At 41.3% G+C, this 23,363-nt stretch overlaps 1 protein-coding gene across 3 annotated transcripts in view; it reads right to left on the reverse strand.

Annotated features, from left to right (window-relative positions):
- Positions 1 to 23,363, reverse strand: part of trappc9 (trafficking protein particle complex subunit 9) — a 272,399-nt gene that overhangs the window by 125,853 nt on the left and 123,183 nt on the right. For all 3 annotated transcript variants that reach the window (XM_046059801.1, XM_046059800.1, XM_046059802.1), the window contains one exon: positions 12,666 to 12,784. In XM_046059801.1, coding sequence (XP_045915757.1) covers positions 12,666 to 12,784 — 119 coding nt within the window. The remainder of the gene's footprint in view (positions 1 to 12,665; positions 12,785 to 23,363) is intronic.

Here is a 23,363-nt window from a genome sequence, read left to right on the forward strand (position 1 = left end):
CCTAATAATACTGTGTAACTACAGGATAACAAGTGAAGAACATTCAAGATTTTTTACAACTCTCTGCTTACCTTATTAATCTTGTGTAATGTGTGTAGCATAAAGAATGAAAATAAATACTAGGTTCATCTGTACCCTATTAAAAGTTTAAGAATAGCTATGTTTGATCCACCTTCATGTACAGTATGCCATAGTATAGACATTATTACATTACTGCAGCCTATTACTTGAGACGGGTCCCTTAGCTGCCATACAAGATTAACTGTAAATAATTTTATTCATTGCACATTATCAGCCCCTATGCCACTGTGCTTTATTCTGGATTTGATGTACCTAAATAAAAGGTTTGTCACAGCTAAACTCTCACAGATGATTGTGGACTGTTCATTCATTGTGGACATGACAATGAACTCCAGGATGTAGCTGTTCACAAATACTGTACACAGTATGTAGCCTAAGGAACAATCCTTGTCTTATAGCAGACTTCGACCACTGAACTGGTTAGCTTAATCACCATTCCAACAATTGCCCCCCCTGAGCGATGTGGCAGGAGCCGCCACTGCCTACACATGCAGCATTTGGTTGCTGAGGCGAGTGGTGACACATAAAATAGAAACCCAGGTGTGTCTGCTTCATGCCTGTAAGTACTTCCTGTGAATTCTCACAATAAAAGAACCGTTTCATCCAGAGTAATTTGATTTTCTTTTCTGAGTGTTGACTAATTCACTTACATATGGTTCAATCTGATTACACCTTGTGAGTCATGACGGAGATGGAAAGCAGACAAAAAGCAGCACTAAATTTTGTCAAGGGAGAGTGGCATCTGTCCGAGATGAAGACTGGCTACTGCACGCGCGCGCGCACACACACACACACACACACACACACACACACACACACACACACACACGCTTTTCTCTGTTCCTGTGTGATCAGAGGTAAACAGAGGACCCACGGGTGCCTCAGACACAAAACGGCTGCTCTTTTATGTAACCCTGTGGTCATGTGCAGGTGTCACACCATTTACCAGCTGGAGCAACTACAGGGAGAAGCCCTTGCCCCCACTGCTGTTCTTATAGTATATCAACAGCCAGTCAACCATGGAGGTATAGTCAGCTTCAAAGATGGAACAAGCAGAGCTGAAAGCTAGAAGCTCCAAAGCATGAAAAAAGGATAAATTGCATATTTACACACACACACACACACACACACACACACACACACCCCCCAACAATGACCTGTCAAATGAAAGGGCAGATGTGCAGGATGGTGAAGTGTGCTGGTACATGAACATCCTTTCCAGGGTGACTGTGGTGCAGCTGAAGGTGATCTGATGGACACCGGTTCAGTCACCGAGCGCAGCAGCAAATGGAGCCACACTTGGCCTGGCTCACTGGATTTCACACATGGATTCAAGTTCAGTAAGCATGATGAAATGCTTGATTCTCTACTAATTTCACCCGCCGGGCTTGCATACATCAGCAGTCCCCCCCCCCCACACACACACACACACACACACACACACACAAACACATGTCAACAAACAGAACACTATCATGACCTTCTGGGGGACTGAATTTTACACTCATTTACTCGAGCACTGTTGTTGCCTGATATTTTTAGACTTGTATAAAGAACATTAAGTTTGTTTTTGTTACATTGTATGAATTTAATCCGGCTAGTTCCCCTAAAATATCCATTATGCAAGCACATTAAGGAACTATACATGACATACCTACATCTTGTTGCCATCACCTACATGACCTGCGTCTCCCTATACTGGCAAATGACTGGCTGCTGCGTCTGCCTTCTGCGTGTTGTAAATTCAGTGGGTAGCCTTCTATCACGGTTTTAATGACTGGAGAAAAATTAATGAACAGATTCTCCTTCCCCTGGTTCATTTTGTTTTGTTGCGTGGGTTTTGCTTTTTCAGGTTCTGACGACACTGGTCAGAAAGTCCAAACCGTCCAAAAAAAGGTTTTTACACTAGAGACAAACCGAATCATCGTTCAATTTGATCTGGACCAAGGCTCGACTTTTTGACCCGTGGAGGTTTCACACCGGTAATTTAAGTCCTAACCAAATAAGGTTGCTGTGAAAGAGCAGTATTATCGCGTTATTATCGCGTTAATTAATTAATGCAGACTATTATTTTATCGTGTTAACACAGTTTTATTTAATTATTATTATTTTGAAAGTCTGTTGCTCACTGGCTCTGAATACGCAGTCAAACCATGGGTCACAGGAGGAGTGGGATGTTGATCAGCCTGCAAATCACCCACCCAAACAAGCAGCGGAGGGAGGCTTCGGCAGAATACTTGGACCCAGCGAGTGGGAGAAGTAAGACAGCACTCTGCGAGTAAACAGCAGGTGCTCTATGGATAGTAACCATGGCAACAGCTTCTGTGCGCTACACAGCTGTAGCCTATTTAACTTAAGTTAAAATTATAACTTTACCCGATATGCCTTCATCTAGTTTTGCGAGGATGCTCTGCCATGCAAATTTCCTTCTGTTGATGTCCTATTTAGTAAACAGTAATAGAGATTCTGGAACAGCGAGGATCAGTCTGTCATCCAATGATTTGTGCTACACATCGCGTACAAAAAGTTCAAGGCAATTAAACTTCGGCAGGGCGTGTGCACGAGGCGACCACTTCACCTCACTCTAACAGGGACACCTGCTACTGAACACAGACTGACAAATTAATTCATGCTGCTCCCAAAAAAAAAATTTTTTTCTGCTGATACCTGTTCAGAATCCCCTCCAAGACTGGACTCTGATGGTAACTTGTTTTAATGAGCTAGATAAAAGATAATTCCCTGGCAGTGGCAAATAGCTTTGGTTTAATATTTGATAACATTAATGCTTAAGTTGAGATTTACAAGAAATATTTTATTGCTACTGTGTAAAGGGAATACTGCAGGTAAAAAGCACCTTTGCAAACCCCATGTCATTGCACTTTTGTGTATATAGCAGTACATTAAAAGTAATTAAAAGTGCACAATACACTACTTTAGAATTCATTATTCAATTTTGCGCATAACAATGTGATTAATCGCAAGAAAATCATGCGATTACTTGCAATTGAAAATTTTAATCATTGCCCAGCACTACTATATTTTCATTATCGGTTAATCTATTGATTATCACTTTTATTTATCTTTTAATCCATAAAACTTCAGGAAATAGAGAGAATGCCTGTCGCAATTTCCCAGAGCCTAAGCCCACATCTTCAAATAGCTTGTTGTGTCCAACAGTATAAATAAAGATTTAGAAAAGAGTTATATAAAACAGAGAAAAGCTGCAAATCATCACATTTCAGATGTTAGAAGAAGGGAAGTTTTGACTTTTGCTTAGTCATTGAAGGAATATATTATCAAAATATATTGAAACATTAATTGACTATTTGTTTCAGCTCTAACTACCTGCTTACTATCTTTAAAACAAGCACTCAAGTTTGTTAGGAAATCTCTTATGTTGTAAACACACTATGTAACACATCAATTTTTCAACTGTACACCTTTGGCCTTAAGCCTGTCTGTCTACTATGAACTAGGGCTGGGCGATATGTACAAAAAGTCATATCCCGGTACTTTTAGGCAGAATACCGATATAAAATATATGTCGGTATTTTCTGCTAAGTGGACTGGAGGGGGGTCGGTGTTAGCTGGCATGTTTTTACTATTTGTACTAGGTTGTTTCTCCATGTTGTTAGTTTGTGAGGTAGTGGGGCTGACGCAGAGGGAGGGGCGGGCTGCGAAGTAAGGGAGAGAGAGGAAAAAACACTGGCAGGACTTTACGGAAACATTAATTAACTTAAGATCAAACTATATCAGTATAAACGGTATTGTCTAATTTTATACCTCCTTATATCAGTATACCTCGTATACCACGTTATACCGATATACCGCCCAGCCCTACTATGAAAATAATTCTTTCAAGAGACAAGCTTATGTGAATTTAACGTGTGGACATTAAACAAATGAACCTGCTCAGTTGAAACTGCCAAAGGTTACAAATAAGATTAATGACTTAAGTCATTGAGTAAATATGCTTAAATTTTTCACCCTCCTCATACTAGAAAAGTTCTGCCTCACCATGTAGAAGAATCATTGCATTATACTGTATAATACATATAATAATTCAAAAGCCAAAGTTTAAATTTCAGTACTTTCTTTGAATAGGGACAGCTCTCCAAAGACATCTCACTGAATTCTAAAGAGCCACGAGGCAAACCAATCTCTGCCTGTCTCGCCGCGGCTCATAAAGAGCTGCCTGGGAGCCCAGACAGGTGTCGCTGCCAGGATGATGTGCCCACCTGCCTGTTGCAACTACAGTCTAAAAAGTTGCGATAAAGTGGCATGCTGACTTGCTGCCAAGGCTGAGGTCACCGCAGATGCCAACTGCAAGGCGGGCCTGCAGGTTTGCTGACTCTCACAGGAAATCAAGCACACGCTCTCACAGTTTACTCAAATATTAACAATCCTCACATGAGCAAAATCTTGAAGGTTTAATTTGATGAACTGCTGATATCAAGCAGCCAGCGCCTACAGGAAATGCCGGTGAAGGCAAATATAATCATGAGACAAAATAAAAGCCTCACGTGCAAGTCGTATCACTCAACATTTGCGCACATTTTAAAGAAAGAAGGAGAGTGAATTATACACTGTCTTCTCGTGAGTGTCATGACAACCATGCTTGAGAAAGAATTACGCAAGTAATTATACTTGGGCTTATTGAACTACTACCTAGGGTATGAAAGAGCCAGCAGCAGGTCATGCTGCATCTCTGTCGGAGAGCGATTGGACGACGAAGGGAAGCAGATGCAGCATCCATGGAGACGGCGGGGGCCAACGAGTATCTTCTCTTATGTGACACGCACAAGCAGCAAAAAAACAAAAAAACAACTGATGTCCCCAATAACACACCAGAATCAGCTCCTCAGTGACAGATCCCCACCACAAACCCCATCCATCTTATGACTGCACCTCACTCATGTTTCCGTCTGTCATCTATCACAGAGGTGCGAGGGATGTAGCCAGAAGATAAGGCCTGGGTAAAATGCGCGGGGGTGCACAGCTGGTTCGCAGCTTTAAACTCCAATCGGTGAGGATTGAGTATCACGGACAGGTGAATTAAGCACTCAAGAGATAAACAAATGGCTTGTAGGAATAAAAATGTTGGCAAACAGCCGGCGACTGTGGCTACGCGGGGTGTGTTGGTTTTCTGTGTGTGTGTTCCTGATGATGATTGTGCCTTTTGATTAGTCTTAATTATCTCACATTCCCTATCTCTCCTCTCCGCAGCCACCTCAAGGCAAAGCAAAGACACTCTGAGCTCGGAAACTTCCCAAGACTTGACGCCAAAATCTAAAAATAGACATACAGAAAGTGGCAAGCTCAACCATCCCGAGGGGGTGGGGGAGATAGTCCATTATATAGCCCTCCCCCACCCCTCACCTGTCTCTTTCTGTCTCCCACTCTCTCAAAGCAGAATAAACACCAATAAAACACTATTGACATGTTTACAGCCAACGTGGGCTTCGACATCAACAGCCAAACTAATAAGCGACACCCACAACCAGGCAACGTTCGACAAAGAGGGGGGGTGATTCATATTTTTCACCCAATGTCTGATCTTTGGAGATCAACAGTCATTTCAAGACTAATTGGATAGTAGAAAATTATAAACTCAAATATGGTAGCTGGGGTTCATTCCTCTGTGTGGACAAAATGGTTGCACAGATCAGCGGGAGCCGTCAAGCAGAGATATCAAATGAAATAGGATATATAATATGTATAATAGATATAATATGTATTTTAGGGGAGGTCGTCATCAAAAAGACTGAATGAGGGGAAGATTCAACATTCAATTTAGATTTGATTCCTGAAAGAAATCCAAATACTAAGTCCCTAAGATAACAATTTTGTGAGTAAATGATTTTCATCTCAATATGGATGACTCCTCTAGAACTCATAAACACACACAGAGCTCTTCTTCTGTCTCTCTCTAGTTATTTCAGTCCTTATCTCCACAGAAAGCGGTAAAAATATGAACAGTGCATCAGAGCATGGAGCTCTAATGCAAGCACAATTAGCTGATGGAGATACCGATGGAGATAAGATGAAGAAGCCACATCCTGCAGAAAATGCAATGTGTATTGACTGCAGAAACAATGCAGAAACCTGGATAATGCTCTAACCATGAGGGATATGAATAATTAAGTTACTCTACTATTATCACTGCACTAATGTGCATGTACGGTACACACACACACTCTGTAATCACTTCCGATGTAGGAACGAAAAACAGGAAAATAAATGTAAGACGACTGTGAAATTGTGTCACAATTACAAGTCTTTGACAAAGACTTGATAAAGTCTAAGTCTAAAGCTAATTGTTAAAGAACAGCTTCCCAATACTCAAAAACTGAACATAAAGTTGGTGGAGAACAAGCCAAAAGACAAAGAATAGAGGGAATGGTTTTAATCCTGAGCCAAGAAAAAGAAAATCATTTGGTTGTTCAGCTGGAGTTTTACACTTGGGCAGACAGCTGTGGCAGTTATAAATATCTGTATCACGAGATGGGATCTGTAGCCGTGAAGGGAGCTGAACTGCCATCAGCAGGGCTGGGTTTCTAAAAATAGCAGGCTGGCTGGCTGGCAGGCATGCAGCTGACTCTGCCTCTGTCTCCACTGGATTTGATTAGACCTGAAGAATACTCTGCCCACCCCAACTACCCCACCACAACCCCTTCCCAAACACAATGTGTGTGTGTGTGTGTGTGTGTGTGTGTGTGTGTGTGTGTGTGTGTGTGTGTGTGTGTCTTGCCTGGAGGCTGGGTTCTTTCTCACTGCACACAACCATAGGCGCACTCTTCATGGCTTAAGAAAATGCTTACATCTGCTTTTCTGAAGTGTGATCCTATTTTCCTACGGTTAATATCGTGGCATATATAGAGTGACTTGTGTTTACCGGCAATATAAAAACAAACAAAACCTTGTTCAAATTATGACACAGCAACTTTGTGTGTAACATTAAAGAAACACGTTTGCTTGGTTTTTCTCACGTGGACCTCGAACAAAATACTGAAGCAGAATCCTTCCTCAAGGGATTTTCAAAAGGGGAGCTGCTAAAATGATTATTACGAGAGCTGGAATTAAGCCAGAATTAAGCTGGAATTAGGAATTAAGCGTGCCATCATATAATAAGGATCTTAATAATTTATGATTGATTATTTTTATATTAACAATGGATCAAATTACTACATTTAATGTTAAAGTTGTGGCTCATAGTGACAAGTTCACAATGTTTTATGACCAGATCCAGTTTCTTTCGCTTCTTCATTGTTTTAGTGTCTTTTAGCTAATTGTTAGCTGCTAATTGGTTTTCAGACCTGCAAACCCAGCTCTCATCAACCCAGTTTCCTGCTGCAGCAGGCAGATGTTTTCATTCAAAAAGTGGTGTAAACCAACTCAACGCTACATGCCCAGACACAAAAGCCACACAGACACAGTTAAGAGACAAGCTGGCAAAGAAAGCTGGAAATTTATCAGCTATGTTTCCCTCAGGCTGTGGTGGAGACCAAAGCAGAGCTAAAAAGACAGTGAATATTGACTAACACTCATCGGGCTGCTGGAAACATGGGTCCAAAATCACATAATGTTGCACCATGTCTGCTGCATGTATAAATACACGTTCACTAGGGCTGAATGATATGGGGGAAAAAATGGAATTGCGATTTTTCTGCCAGATATTGCGATTATGATTAGATTTTCTTTTTTTTTTTTTAAAGTTTAGTAAAGTTTAATATTCACTGCCAGTCTATTTCTGACGGAAAGCAGCACAGAACAGATGAACAGGGCAGGAAGTCAGAAATAGAACAGCAGAGAAAATCCGGTCGATTTTCAAAATAAAACACCCTGTGCACACCCCCTATTGTGTATCAACAATAAACACAGTTAAAACAGAAAAAAAAATAAACAATTTAAGTATGTAGCCTAATTAACCATAGCAGAAGCACTAAAGCAAGGAAAATTGAACAAATTAGCAAAATCTGAACAAGTAAGCAAAATTAGGCAGGCAAAAGGCTCTTGAAGCCATGCAGAGAGCAAAGCAAAGCGAGCTCACAGAGAGCCGTTATCGGTAGTTGAAGCACACAGAACAACAAATTAACAACACATCAACAATGTGTAGGCTAAACGCTCTGCTGCTGAAACACTTCAGTGAGAGTTAACACCGGACAAAACCACGGTACAGCCACCGCCTGTGTCTGTTCGCCTGACGCCATTATCCCAAGTTTTCCTCTAGTTTTGTTGGTTGTTGTAAAATGTACACGCCCTGTGGCCACTCTGATTGGTGAGTAGGACTGTAACAGGAGGCGCGCAGGGTTTGTGATTGGTTAGCAAGTCTTCCACACAAGGATGAAAACGGAATGAATTTGTAACTTGCACGAAAACGGGTCAGAAATACATTTTAACCGCCGCCTTCCCGATTACCTAATCGCGTTCTTTCAAAATCACAATTTCAATATGAAAACAATTCATCGTTCAGCCCTAACGCTCACTGTAACAATTAATGCAGTTTTGTCGATCAAACTTAAAGCTCATAAAAAAGGGATAAATGCCCTTCAGTTTGCCAGGGCCCAAGATCACATTTTCCACTTATTTGTTTTGTCCTAAGATATTCAATATACAATTATGTAACAGATGAAAACAGAAACTCTTTCATTTTAAGTAGCTGAACCCAGCCAAATGTGAGCATATTTGCTTGATGAATGAAAAGCAACTGTTTTTTGATTATCAAAGTTTCTTTTTCGATCAATAAATTCACCAAACTAAATGTAACAGTTTGCTCTCCAGCCTCAGAGGAACATAAACATCTACATTGTAACAGCAAGCTCTGTATTGAATTATGAACAGGAAAGTAAAACTGCACAGGGTGCAGCTTTGCAGCATTTGGTGTTCTGAAGATAATGTCTGAGGGGCCGGCCTATGTCAGCAGCACTGCTTCACTTGAAATGCCCCTGATGACATCTGTCCAGTGAAGACAGGTTCACAGGAAGGGTAAGTGAATGAGCAGGACTGCACACACACCAGCATTACACTGACTCATGGGTAATCACAGGGGTGGGATTACTGTATCCCCTTTCTTTTCCCTTACTCCCAGTGTGTCACTCAAGTCACCCCTCACATAAATCCAGAGCAGATGGAGTTGGGGGTCCAAATCCACATAAAACTCTGCATCTGCTGCCAGTTCAGTCGCATGCACAGATACTCCAACAGGGACGATCGCAGCAGAACGTTGTAGATGTAACAGAGGCACAGCACTCTCTGCAGACACAATCAGACCATAACAGAGCCTGAAGAGGTGATATGCTCCCGCTGAGGACAGGCAGGTGGAATGAGACATAAAGCCGCAGTGATTGGGTGAGAGGAGTAATTCACAGTGTCAAAAAAACCAAGTTGTGGAAATGCCCTCCATCTCCTAGGGCATGAGTCATTGAAAATGTGTAGATAATCGGCAAAACCAACACGTCTGAGTAGCCAGACCTTCTTCACCTGCCGTGGATTCATCCCACCCTGACAGCATGGACATTTTTCAAGCCCAAAGGCGTTCGCAATTTGGTGGGAGGATTGAAAAACCGGTGCTTAGATTGAGCGATGAAAGGTCAGTGAGATAAACATGTTGACTCCCCTCCTGTGCTGATTACAGATCAGTCATGATTGATTGCACTTACTCATAGTCTGCAAGCTCAAGTATACATGCCAAACAATGCAGGTGCCAAAAAAAGTGCACAGGTACTCACAGAACAATACACAGAAAAATGTATGTAGAAACTCAAGCCTGGATCATAAACATGGCCAAATTTGGTTCAGGTGGTCAAAAATGGCCAAATTCACAATTAATTGGCCCACATACGATTTAGATATGCAGCGAACACCCTGCTTCACTGCCAGCCAGTTTGGCTAGAAGGTTTTCAATTTCCGGTGCATCTGTCCATCCATCCTCCAGGCCAAAAACAGTTATTAGCAGCTAATATAAATTCTCTCTCATTCTATCATGCACACACAGTGACAAATCAAGACCCACATATTTGCCTATTCAAAAAGCACTCCAAGATACGCAGAGACGTAGTTCAAAAAGATGGCAACACGAGGGGTAGAAAAGGTCACAGCGATGTCTTCAAGCAACATATCAGCACTTCCTGTTGCAGATTGAATCAGGGCGATTGGCTTATCTGTGGATGAAGGCGGTTTAAAGGTTCCATATTGTGAAAAACTTTTCTTTTCATTGCCTTTGCAACAAATGTGGGTCGCTGCTGTGTCTACCAACACAGAAAGAGAAGAAGGCAAGTAAGATAACAAAGTAATATGGAAGAAAGCCATTGATGGCATTGCCTAAGCAGCTTTCCAGGAAGAACCATATCACTAAACACGGACGCCGATATTGGACGAATCTGTAAAAACACAGATTGCATTTTTTTGTAATAAGAGGTTTTACCAAAAATAACACCTGCACCAAAAATAACGTGTAAATAAAGTGCCAGACCAGAGAGTCTTCCTCTTTTCAGTTAAAAGTTTTTCCAAGGTTATTTATTTAAAAAAAAAAGACAACATCAGACTTATTGTGTTGCATAACTTTGCTTGGACACGTCAAAAAAATGTTGTACCTGCCCACCCCGTTGTACATCAGCATGCATCAAGTGCTTGCTGGGTGCCGTAGGTTTGAGTCGATTTGCTGAAAACAATACAGCCCATAATGACGATGAGTCATGCAGCTAGAAACCCAGAATACACTGACTACAGTATACAGGCAAATCAGTGCACAGTCTCAGTGAAATGAATCACCCTGGTGTCTGTTGTATGGCCAACAGCACGTCTACAGAATGAAAGGAGAAGGAGCTCACATCCCCACAACCAAGAACCACGACTTCTAGCAGGACAAGAGTCCTTATGTAACTGACTTTGCTTTAACCATGGTTCCAACACCATATTCTGCTATGAAAAGAGCTGCCAGTCAAACCCTCTCATAAGCCTAAACACTGATTAAAACTGATCAGTGGCAATGAAGTGTGCTTTTCACCCACAGTGGTATTTTGCAGCATGTGGAGGATGTGTAGTCAGTATGCTAGGGATGTAAACAAATACTGTATCCCATACATAAATCACACAGAGAGTGTAGAGTGGAGTAACAAGGGGCCACCCCTCTTTAAAAGTGCATGCCCAAAGGCCAAGAGAGTTATTTCCATCTGGGTCTCATCCCATTACACACACAACTTCTTTTTTAAACGTTTCGCGATATGAACCAATGAGCTCCGTTGTACCCATTCAGTCAATAGCTTCCTCATTTTTTAATCACAGACATTTCAGACCAACTTTACGTTCATCTAGGCCTCCTTCCAGTATATACACAACCACACATTTTTAATAAAACAAAATGTGGTCCGATGCAATTCTGATTTGTACTTCCCCACTGTTGTATATCCACTATCCGCTCAGTTTAGCCTATTTAACCCAGTGACCTTTCTTTTACATGGTATACCACTGTATAACAGTACAACCAATGTGGATTGGTAACGCAATTTTCTGGAACATGTCATTATTTCTCCACTTTATGATCATTCTAACAAATATTTGGTCTGTATGCAAAACTGTTTTCTGTAAAACATCACTGACTAAGCCTTCTTTGACCATGAACAAGGGACATTGTCGTTTATTTTCTCTACCATTAGTCATCCCCCTGTCAAACTTTTTCTAAACAATGTAGGAAAAGTTTTCTTAGTTTGGTAGCACAGCTGAACACTAGACATCAATGTAGTTTTCTCTCCTGACAATTCACAGAGGAGAGAAAGGGGTTCGTCTACTTTTTAAAGGTAAAATGATGCAGCCAGCACACTTGGCGTGGCTGTTGTGCTACAGATGACCCTCAGCAGGTAGACTCGGTCAGTCCTCCCCTTTCAGCCCCATGAACATCCACAAGTCCTCAACAAAACCATCTCCCCTGCTGAACAGCTAAATGTAGTGCATTCCCATTCCGCTTGTCTCCAACTTGCCTATTTTCCTTTCCTGTCACACCTTCTATTCTTCCCCTTTGTACTCTGTGCAGTTTCGCACAAAAACCCCACGAACAGTTTCCCCTCACTGCCATCCCCGTGTTGAAGCTCTGAGTCCTGATTCAAAGAGCAGAGTGCAGCCAAGGTGATACACCAGCCAAATAAACTCAAGTGTTTGTTCATGCACACACTGTACACACTGTGCTTATTAGAGGGGGAGACAGAGAGAGAGAGACAGAGAGAGAGAGACAGAGACAGAGAGAGAGAGAGAGAGAGAGACAGAGACAGAGAGAGAGAGAGAGACAGAGAGAGAGAGAGAGAGAGAGAGACAGAGACAGAGAGAGAGAGAGAGAGAGAGACAGAGACAGAGAGACAGAGAGAGAGACAGAGAGAGAGAGAGAGATTTAAATATCCCAATCTGAGATATTCATTATCTAGAGAAAAGGTGCAGTGAGATGGCACCAGGCTGAAAATGCATTTTCCCTAAACTATGCTACAAGCAAGGAACAACAAACAAAAGAAAACAACTGTCTGCATCTTAAACCTGTGTCTGAGAAAAACGCAATAGGATTTGTTTTTAATGTACTTTACACAGACTTGTTTATTCACCTTAATATGGCTGTACTCCGCCTTGCCGGACTCACTGCTGACTGGCTTGGTCTCGGACCTGGGTTTGAGGACTTGGCGCAGCGGACTGGAGATTGGCAGGCCTGTCACACTGATCCCATCTGAAAAGATAGCACGGCATCACACAGTCAGCAAAAAAGTAGTTTAGAAAGAAGGCTAGGATTTAACAGTGGCTGGCAGAGCATCAGTGCAGTGTCCCACTGTTAGTTATCAACAGTCTGTGCTAGTAGTAGTACAGATACAGTAGTAACCTAGAGTTATTTCTAAAGGCAAAGGCCATAGTTATGTTAGGGGTTAGGTGTGTATACAAAATACCTGTTCAGGACTGAAACACCCAGGAGGAGCCAGTATCAGAGGTTAGGCTTTGGGGAAGTTTACACTCCAGTCAACGTTAAGTTTGCCAATCTCACCGTTATTCCTTTACCTCAAAGTGAAGCATAGCACTTGAAAATATGAACACGCAATGATTAATCTAACCACTGTAGAACAACGATGGAGACTTTTTTTCTTGGACCCTGCAACTTTAGCCTTAAGGCCTGATGATTTATTTGTAGTGAAAGGTAGCTAGCTAAAGCTGTTCAAATCTGCTAGTGACAGTTGCCATTTCAGAAATTTTATTGAAATAATTGTCATGCATATTGTTTATGATAAATCTGACACAGATATCATCGTAAACTGCATATGTGCCGTGCAAGGATGGAAAGCTTTACAGGCAAAGCAACATTAACTAAGGGGGGCAGGGCTTAGTAATTGCAAGTTTATAAGATACACTTTACCCAAACGAAGGTTTACCCAAACAAATGTTAACAAAAGGTTATAGGGTGTCAAGTGGTGTTGATTCACATTTATATATTTTGGTGGCTGTGGTGTTGTTAAATTGTACTGCATTATATAGTGAGGCATTTCTAATATTGTCTCTACCCTTATTGGTTTAAATAAACATACAGTATATATAGACCATATATGAGTACTTACGGCAATGTAAGCTTACTTGATAATTAATACTAGGGCTGGGCGATATGGCCTAAAATGTTTCATATGATCAGATATCGATAATTATCACGATATATGTCAAATCATTATTTCTTTCAAGTTTAAAAGCAGATTTGTGCTCCTGAGTGAAAATTGAAGAAACCAGATGGTTAATTATGTGGTTAAACTTATCTTTATGGCCAGAATGTGACAAACACTTGATGCCAAACAGTGGATCGCTTCACAAGTCTGAGGTAGGACATTTAAAACTATTATCTTTTTCAACAAATATGATTAGTTAATCTTTTTTCATGCCTCTTTTTTCAACAAAAATAAATAATTTAATAGAAAAAAATAAGTGCTAATTTGTTTGTTATTCAAATGAATTAAAGCAAATATTTATTAACGATGTATTGAACATTTATTATATTGATGTTGAGGAAAATTATATTGCCATAATTATCACTATTGTTTTATTGCCCAGCCCTAATTAATACAATGAGTTATTTATATCAATGCACTTCATCTCTGTGCACTGTGGTCATTTTGTCTTGTTACATAGCAAATATCCTACTGGTTTTCCACTGATGGCACAGTATTTGCCCTAAAAGTTTAGAATATTTTAAAATGAAAATCTGAGATCATAGGGTTCATGGTGCTACTATAAGCATGTGAAGAATAAATGAAGGATTTTATATCCGTGACCTTGAGAGAAGCCGTGTGGACACAGGAGCAGCTGCACTATCAGTGGCTGCTGCGTTAGGCACCACCACAGGGGTTGCTGCTTTCATCCCACTCAGACAATACTCAAAAATGACGCCCAGAGCCCACTCTCTGACGTCAAAGGAATCATATCGCTCTCTGACGTCGGTGGAATGCAAAGCCCTGCAATTTCCCCAAAGAGAGGGGAAATTACTGGCCTTTGCAGCAGCTCAGGCTATTGGGTTCATGATAGACAGATTCACAGACTATCACACTCCATGTACCAGCTGCATGCACGATTGGTCAGACAGAACCAGTTGGGAGAGTATTTCTGTTAAAGATAAAAAGTCAGAGCAAAATACTGGTATATATGTATACATAATTAATACGTTGTTGTGCTGATGAAATTAATGGTGTGAAAATGTGAATTATGCTAAATTTACCATGACAACAGGTAAACACGGAAGAAGTGTTGAGTTTGCATTCACAGCAAACAGCAAATTAATACAGCAAACTGCAGCAGATTGTAGCACAGGGAGACTTTGTAAAATAATAAATCATAAAAGAGGGGGAATTAAAAATAAAGGCATATCTCCAATAACAGGTGCAATAAAGAAAAGCATAGGCTCTACTGATGCCCTTATATTAAACCTCATCAATTTCTTTAGGGTGCTACCAGCCAGGATCATGTCCCCAGATATACATATAAGTAGAGTGAACAACAATAGATTTTCTGATGCACTTGTCTTTTATCAAATAAGTAACAACCGTCCACTTGGATACGCCGATGCTTCAGGCTCTGCTTACCCCTGAACGCTATCTGTCTTAAAGGACCACTGTGTCAGATTTAGTGGCACAGTGGTTCTCAAACTTTTTCACATCAAGGACCCCTAAACTGACACATATCAGACCCACTGGCCCCCATTGGATAAGATTTTGTCCCAAGGCCCCTTATCTCATCTGATTGCATTTTTGCTTTTAGATGTTTTATTACAGAAAGTCTATGAAACCTGTGACAAAAATAGTAATAACATTCTGTCGATATGTTACTTATGGATGGAGTAATAGTGAAAATTAACTATCCACTAACCACTGATCTAGCAGACTGTAAACCAACTGAATACTCCTCCCCTCACCCTGCACTTCCAAGCATGTAAGAGAACCTACAGTGGCCCCAATGCAACTTAAAGCTGGGGAAGGCAACATTGGAGAACTGGCAAGGGACAGCTAGATTTCTAAAGTATCAAAATGAAAAAATCCCACCACCTCCCTTCAGGCCTCCCTCCAAAGCCACTCCTCCATAAGACCTTTTCATGCACAGTGAGTGGCTGTGCTTAATACAGTCCTCACACAGCAACTGATCCCCCATATTTTCCATTTTTGTGTCAGAGAATTTGATTTAATGATTGCTTTCGGGATGTAAAGAGAATAATAATAATAATCATTCATGCCGTACGGTGTTGGTTGGTTCATGTAGCGGTCACAAAAGTCACAGCGTGAGACTTTTGTCCTAAATGTGACAGAATTATGGAGCCGGCCGTCTTTGGCCAGTTATAAACCAGCCTTGGTAGACGTGTCTCAGCGTGATCGAGAGCCATTTTGGATTAACAAATTTCACCACATTGCCCTCACAATTGTAAAACTTTAACCTGGGACAGCCCAAAATCACATAATGTGTAGGTGTCTTCACTGAGTGAAACTTGTCCTTAGCGACTGCTGTCACTGCTCTGGTGAGAACCGTCTCCTCTTGTTATTGTCTCACTCTCTATACCCTGCTGCTAAACTGATTAGATATGCATCTGGACATAGACTTGCAGAGGCAAAAAAGGAAAGAACCAAAAACACAGATAAAGTTTTTAGACTTTATGAACTGCATTCTTCATTGTGGTAGTCTGTTTCAGGAGGTACACACAACACGTGTCCTGTGGCACAGAGACTGTGTGAGTAATGGGCAGAGTGACTGACGATGGCACTGCTCACAATCATCCTCTCTTTCCAATCAGTATCCGTCTAGTTTTCTGTCTAACGGCCTCGGGGAGAATCGTGTGAACTCAGCATTTCTATCAGTGGTCACCGTGTTGCCTGAGTTTAGGTACAGCAGCAAAGATTGGCAGTGTGAATTCTGAAATAATATCAACATTACCACTGCTCTGAGGGCCAGTGGGATACTGTGGATCTCAGCAGTGTCAAATGTGCTTACATTTACAACCCTTTTTCCTGGAAGATATATATATCTAATAAAATATGGATAATGTGTCTTGCTTCAGTGTAAACATTAAAATAAGTTCAATATCCTGTTCAAGGGAGACCATCATGAGAATGGAAAACAAATCAAACACTAAACACAGCTTGACCTGAGCCTCATTTAACATGTAAATATCTACTGAAGATGGACAATCTATTTGTTCATAACTGTGAGTAAAAACACTTTGACAGATACTGTAGCTTTGTGTTATTTCTGGCCATCAAATACACCATTAATCCAATTCATAGAATGGCAGAAAAAAAAAAATATATTAGATATAAACCTGCATTGCCTCATTCAAAACCACACTGTTATTCTAAGCTGACACGCAACACTGAAACTGTGAGAACATCACCATGCTTCAATCAGCCTTACAGAGAGAGGGAGAGGAATGGGGTTACATGATGAGCAGAAACCTGTAACATACAAAGATCTGAACAAATGATTAACGTCATTACAGAAAGCCATTCCAGTCGGTGTGGACGCATCATTAAAGGCAGTGGGAAATCATCTATAAACAACTGCTTTATTTTAACAGCAGTAACACACATGTAGCATGTAGTGATTTACATGTTGTTTGACTTAAGTCAACTCTACAACAGCTATTCATTTTCTTCTACAGGACTTTTCCTTTTATAGCTACCAATGTATTGTATTGGTAGCTAACGCACGTAGCTAACGCAGAGGTCTCAGAACTTCCGCACATTGTCTGAGACAATTTCCAGCACCAAAATCACTCGTGATATGCACCATCATGCTTTTTGTGTTAGCTGAGAGATCACCTGTCAACCAGTGTGTCTCCTACTGAGCTTTTTCCTTTGATTTTCTTTGTTTACATAGTTTTCTATAGGTTGCACTCTTATCTTTGTCTGACCAGCAGATGGGGGTCATGGTGGCGATCACTCCTCACGATAAATGCTTAGTTGTCCTTCTGTTTATTTCCTGACAAACTAAAGAAAGCCGCTTCCTTTGCTACAGCATGTTTTGTCAATGGAGCCTGGTGTCGTTGAACAGAGCGATTCGATCTTGCCTTTGTGTTCACACCTGGTATTTTTAATCCACAAGTTATCCTCACTGAGGCTGGATCTCTATCCTCCAGAGCGAAACCTGCATGAGTAATTTGAGGTGGTGGCAAATCCCAGGCTCCCTTAAAAAAATAACTTCAAAAAAGTGCTGAGGTTTGACAGCAAGTCATATTTGCAACAAGTTTTGTTTCCTTTGAGAAAATAACTCCAGCTATTTAAAACAGCACATCTAAAACCCATTTATGAATTACAGCGGCGTGGTATCACTTGACAACAGAGAGAAGTAAAACACAAATCTAACATGAACACGTCACAGGTTGTTACTTTAAAAATGTGTTCTTGAGGGCTACGCCTGCTTGTCTAAGTTGAAAGTTAAGTAATTTAAAACAGACTACATAAGCAGGAGAGCAGTGCATTCTCTCACCGATGTCGACTGAGACAAGAGAAACACTAAGACAGACGCCCCTGTCCCTTACTGATTTCATCTTCCTCTGAATGAATCTTCCTCTCCTTTCTTAGCTGGTATAATGTGTTTCTCTTTCTGGTCGTCTTACTTGGTTGGTTCAGACAATAACTGGAGGTATCGCGTCCAGTGTTAAAAGGCAACTACAGAATTAATGTAGGCGGTAGCACTGTCATTAGGTACAACAATTTAACACGATAAAGCTTGCTGTAAGTCAAGGCCCATTAGTCCCCAGTGGTGACATCACTCCCACCTGATTCTGAGTTACAGTGTCGTGGTCTCGAGCAGGACGCAAAGTGAGGGATAAACTCGTCTGAGGATAAATCAATGTGCCTCGCCCTGTTTTGAATGTTCCCTCTGCACTGTTTTCTGCCTGCCTTTTCTGATTTGCCCCTTCTGCCTCAGCTGAAACAGAAAGGACATCGAGTGCAGCAATGCCAGGCAACATCACAGTTCAGGCTGATGGATTGACTCTCTTCACAATGTGCGTGTAAATACAGGCTCATCAGTAAATAGCACATATTTCGTGAAAATGTACTGATCATAGTTAATATCACGCTCATTCTGACAGTTGTTCATGAGGTACAAACTAATTCCCACCTTCAGTACAGCATGACAGGCAGAGAAAGCTAAACCTTGGTCATATGAGGGCTGCTAGACATCTGATCGTGCAGTTATATTTAATATAGAGTCCTGATGTTAACACAATGTACCAGCAGCATGCACATCAAAGAGAATCCGACACACACTACCCAAGCTGTGAGCTATCACTTATCCTCAAGCTGTGAAGCTAGAAAAAGAGAAGGTGTGAAAGGGAAACAGAGAGACAAAAAAAGAGTGCGTATGCAGATCTTTTCACCTGGGATAAGTGGCGAAATTCATTCATACGCACCACATATTCACAATCATTTTCAGACTCTATGATGGCTTGGGAGCAGCTGAAGGTATTACAGTTTCTATTAAGACTGTTTTCATTCAGTACTGATTGTGTTGACCTACCCACTGTTTCCAAGGACAATGAATATTTATAGTTTATATAAAAGATTTTAATGAAATAGGTCTTATTAAAATTTGATTCATTGTTATAATTGCTGTTAACAAAGGAGGCTGCAGCAACAGATGGTCATTTGACATCTTTGTTTAGTGCAGTTATCATGTCTATCTTCATTTAGCTTAGCTTAGCATAAAGACAGGAAGTAGGAGAAACAGCTACCCTGGCTCTAGTATAAAAATTCCATACAATTCCTTTCATAATTCCTGTTTTAGAAAAGTGTTGCTATTTGTACCTTATCCCTTGTCCCCCAACAGCTCCAGACAGAACTAAGGGCTAATAAAGTAACTGTCAGCGACAGCAGACGATGCTAACTTTGGGCTACCCCCCTTCACTGGCAACAAAAGTAGGCAAGCAAGACATGGGAGTTCCGCTTTAGTCTTGAAGTTGAAGTTGCGATGCTGTCTTTATTCATTGGCCACTGTAACACACATTACTCCTAAACTAAAGGTTTATTGCTGACCTGTTGCTCTCTGCTCTACTTCCTCTACCACACACAAACGTCATTTACAAAATACATTTTTGAAGAATGCCAAATATCGCCTAATTTTCGTAATTGACAAAATCCCAGAAAATTCCTAGATATAATTTTTTGTCAGCATCGCACATCCCTATTGCCAGCAACTGACATACAACAAACATATTCTGCGCAATGTGAAAGTGATGTGGTGATTCCTTTTCTAAGGCTAAATCACTGACATGCATCAGTCTACTTAAGATCAGTACAACTTTTATTATATTATTCTTGGCCTTGTATGAAGACAACTAATTTCATCTTGAAAATACCACTACAGAGCAGCTAAGGTCATTCAACTGAGCTTCATAAAATATTTAAATATCATTTTACATAAAAATATTATCAATGGCATTTAATACATTGATTGTGTACAGAAAATCTGACCAGGGACAATCAATACTCCCCCCCGTAATCCTGAGGGACAGTCCAGAGAAACTGTGAACGGTTAGCCTCATTTGAAGCACATTAACTAATGAGCTTAGTGTGTTAGATGCCTGCAGCTTTGTCGAGTTGCTTTCTGTGGAAGTTTAGTTATAATGTTACTACAGCGCATTGGTCAGTTGTGGACAGCCCATTTGAGTGTGAGTGCATTGCTGCGGTATGTAAATTGACTTGATAGACATGCCCTGGAGGTAATGATATAACTAACGTTACATGTGAAAAAGACACTGTCAAACTACAAAAATGAGTTTGCTTGGCAATGTTTATGGTCAGAGCTAGCTCCCACCCCTTCAACCTCTGCAGCAATGCTGGCAGCACTCATTAGTCTATTTCCCAAAGACAACCGGATATGACGCTGAGCACGTGCACTCAGCTTCTTTGGTCGACCATGCCGAGGCCTGTTCTGAGTGGAACCTGTCCTGTTGAACCGCTGTATGGTCTTGGCCAATGCGCTGCAGCTCAGTTTCAGGGTCTGGGAAATCTTCTTATAGCCTAGGCCATCTTTATCTACAGCAAGTTCTTTGCCATGAGGTGCCATGTTTAACTTCCAGTGACCAGTATGGGGGAGTGAGAGAGCGAAAACACCAAATTTAATACACCTGTTCCACATTCACACCTGAGACCTTATAACACTAACAAGTCACGTGACTCGAGGGACATGACATGAGGGAAAATGGCTAATTGGGCCAAACATTTTCACTTTGGTTGCCAGCGGTTTTCACATTAATGGCTGTGTTATTTTGAGGGGACAGCAAATGTACACAGTTATACAAGCTGTACACTCACTGCTTTACATTGGAGCAAAGTGTCATTTCTTCAGTGTTGTCACATAAGAAGATAATCAAATATCTACAAAAAAGTGAGGGGTGTACTCACTTTTGTGAGATACTGAATGTGACCATATGTGGTGGCTAAAGGGTAATATATACTTCTGTGTCGAATCGAGCCCCGTAGCCTACGCCGTCGCCTGACGTGCACCTCCTAACCTCGTTAGCGGAGCGCTAAACCGGAAGTTAGCCTGCTCGGCCGGCAAAAGTCAACACAGTGGACGCTTTAGCGCTACTGCCAACCAGCGTTTGGGGGAGTAATCGCAGAATGACGGACACATGGACGCACAAGTATAAATGCATGGCTATGTGCGTAGCCTACGGTGTAGGTACGCACGTAGACCCTACGCAGGAGTATAAATGGACCTTGAGTAATACAACTGTCATTGCTTAGCCACCACTGCTCCTAGTACTTAGGATGGGCTAAATGCAGATGGCACTACATTTCACTATGTGGTGTACGGTGTATGTGACAATAAACCTGATTGGTTTGTTGATAAAATTGAACATTTGAAAGCATTAGTTGTGCCAAAAATTATCAAGATTTCACAGGTTAATTAACAGTCTGCAGAACTTGGTAATCTTCCAGCACACAGGAGCACAGACTGAAAACAAAGCAAAACAACTGGCTTCATACAAATAAGTTCATCAGTATATTAACACAATGTTATAAAAGTGATTTCATGACAGTATTAGAGTGGTAGCATCAAATGTGTTTAGCAAAAACTGCATCACCATAATAAATTAATTCAGAGCTGCTGTTTAGACGGAACCATGTCTTATCTCCTTAATTCAAGGCCCCAATTATTGCTCAGCTAATTAAAACATTAAACAGTATCGCTTAAATGACCTCATAAGGAGAGTGGCACTGGGGCTGAGATAAACATGCAGCGTCCCATGTATTTCATTTCCAAGTCATCTGAATCCACATGCATACACACACAAGAACATGCAAAGTCTGCGTGTTGCAATAGCAGGTCCATATTGATCACTTATTAATATTTATCAGCACATGGAGTCTGTGGTGAATAGGTTCAGCATGAAGAAGGCGGTATAGAGGTCAGGGGCGAGACAGGTAAGAAAAGAGGCTGAGCATGAACTACGAGACATAGTGGCGAAGGAACACAATGAATGAGCTTTGAGGTACGGTAGAAGGTCAGACTATTTAAAAAATAAACAGGAATAAGAATTACAAGAGAAGAAATCCTATAGTTGAAGCGAGAAAGCTGGAAGCTAGGAGAGAAATTGAGTTGTAGAGACCCTGAGACCTCTGTCCTATTACTGTTGAATCTTACAGTTTTTCTCAAATGCTAAAACACAAAAGCCAATCCTCTAAACCAAATGACCAGTTGTCTAAACACATTTACTAAATCTAGCCATCATTTTCCAATATCATAAACACATTTCACATGAAGACACAATTCACAAAACACAATCCTCCGTTCACATAAATCTTAACACATTTTTCCTTGCTAAAACACAAGTTGCAAAAGAACTCTGCTCATATTCTCAAATGAAAGCTCATGTGATGCAAAATGCTTGCCACAGTCAGCAATATTTGAACAAAATGAACACACCTGGCGTCATTCATTACACACAACAACTCAAAATTGAAAACACCTGTTGCTAATGCTGTGACCACGTGTATAAAAGCAAGTTCAGAGTGCACAGTTTGCTGAAGATTCCAAACAAACACAATGGATGAAGGCAGAGTCAGGGGAAGAGGTAATCGAGTCAGAGGAGGAAGAAGAGCTGGCCAAGGAGGAAGAGGAGCAGGCCAAGGAGGAAGAGGAGGAGGCCAGGGAGGAAGAGGAGCAGGCCAAGGAGGAAGAGGAGGAGGCCAAGGAGGAAGAGGAGGAGGCCAGCGAGGAAGAGGAGGAGGCCAAGGAGGAAGAGGAGCAGGCCAGGGAGGAAGAGGAGGAGGCCAAGGAGGAAGAGGAGCAGGCCAACGAGGAAGAGGAGCAGGCCAACGAGGAAGAGGAGGAGGCCAACGAGGAAGAGGAGGAGGCCAACGAGGAAGAGGAGCAGGCCAAGGAAGAAGAGGAGGAGGCCAACAAGGAAGAGGAGAAGGTCCAGGAGGGAGAGCAAGACAACCTCGCACCATCATTACGGACGAGATGCGAGCAACAGTCATTGACCATGTCATTGTCCATGGCATGACAATGGCTGAAGCAGGACTAAGAGTCCGTCCAAACCTGAGTAGGTTCACCGTGGCCACCATTATCAGGGCATTCAGACAACACAACAGGTATTGTACTCTATTGCTTTCTTTGTCACAATACAATTTTACAAGCCTGTGAAAGTAGTCTATTAGTTTCAAATCAGTTGTTACTGTATTGTAAAACATGTCAATTGACAACACGTTTCTTTCTTTAGAGTTGAAAGAATGCCACATAGAGGTGGGAGGGTTGCCATATTTACAGCGGCACAAGAAACC

This window comes from Micropterus dolomieu, linkage group LG09 (genome assembly GCF_021292245.1).
Source record: "Micropterus dolomieu isolate WLL.071019.BEF.003 ecotype Adirondacks linkage group LG09, ASM2129224v1, whole genome shotgun sequence".
Taxonomy (NCBI): domain Eukaryota; kingdom Metazoa; phylum Chordata; class Actinopteri; order Centrarchiformes; family Centrarchidae; genus Micropterus; species Micropterus dolomieu.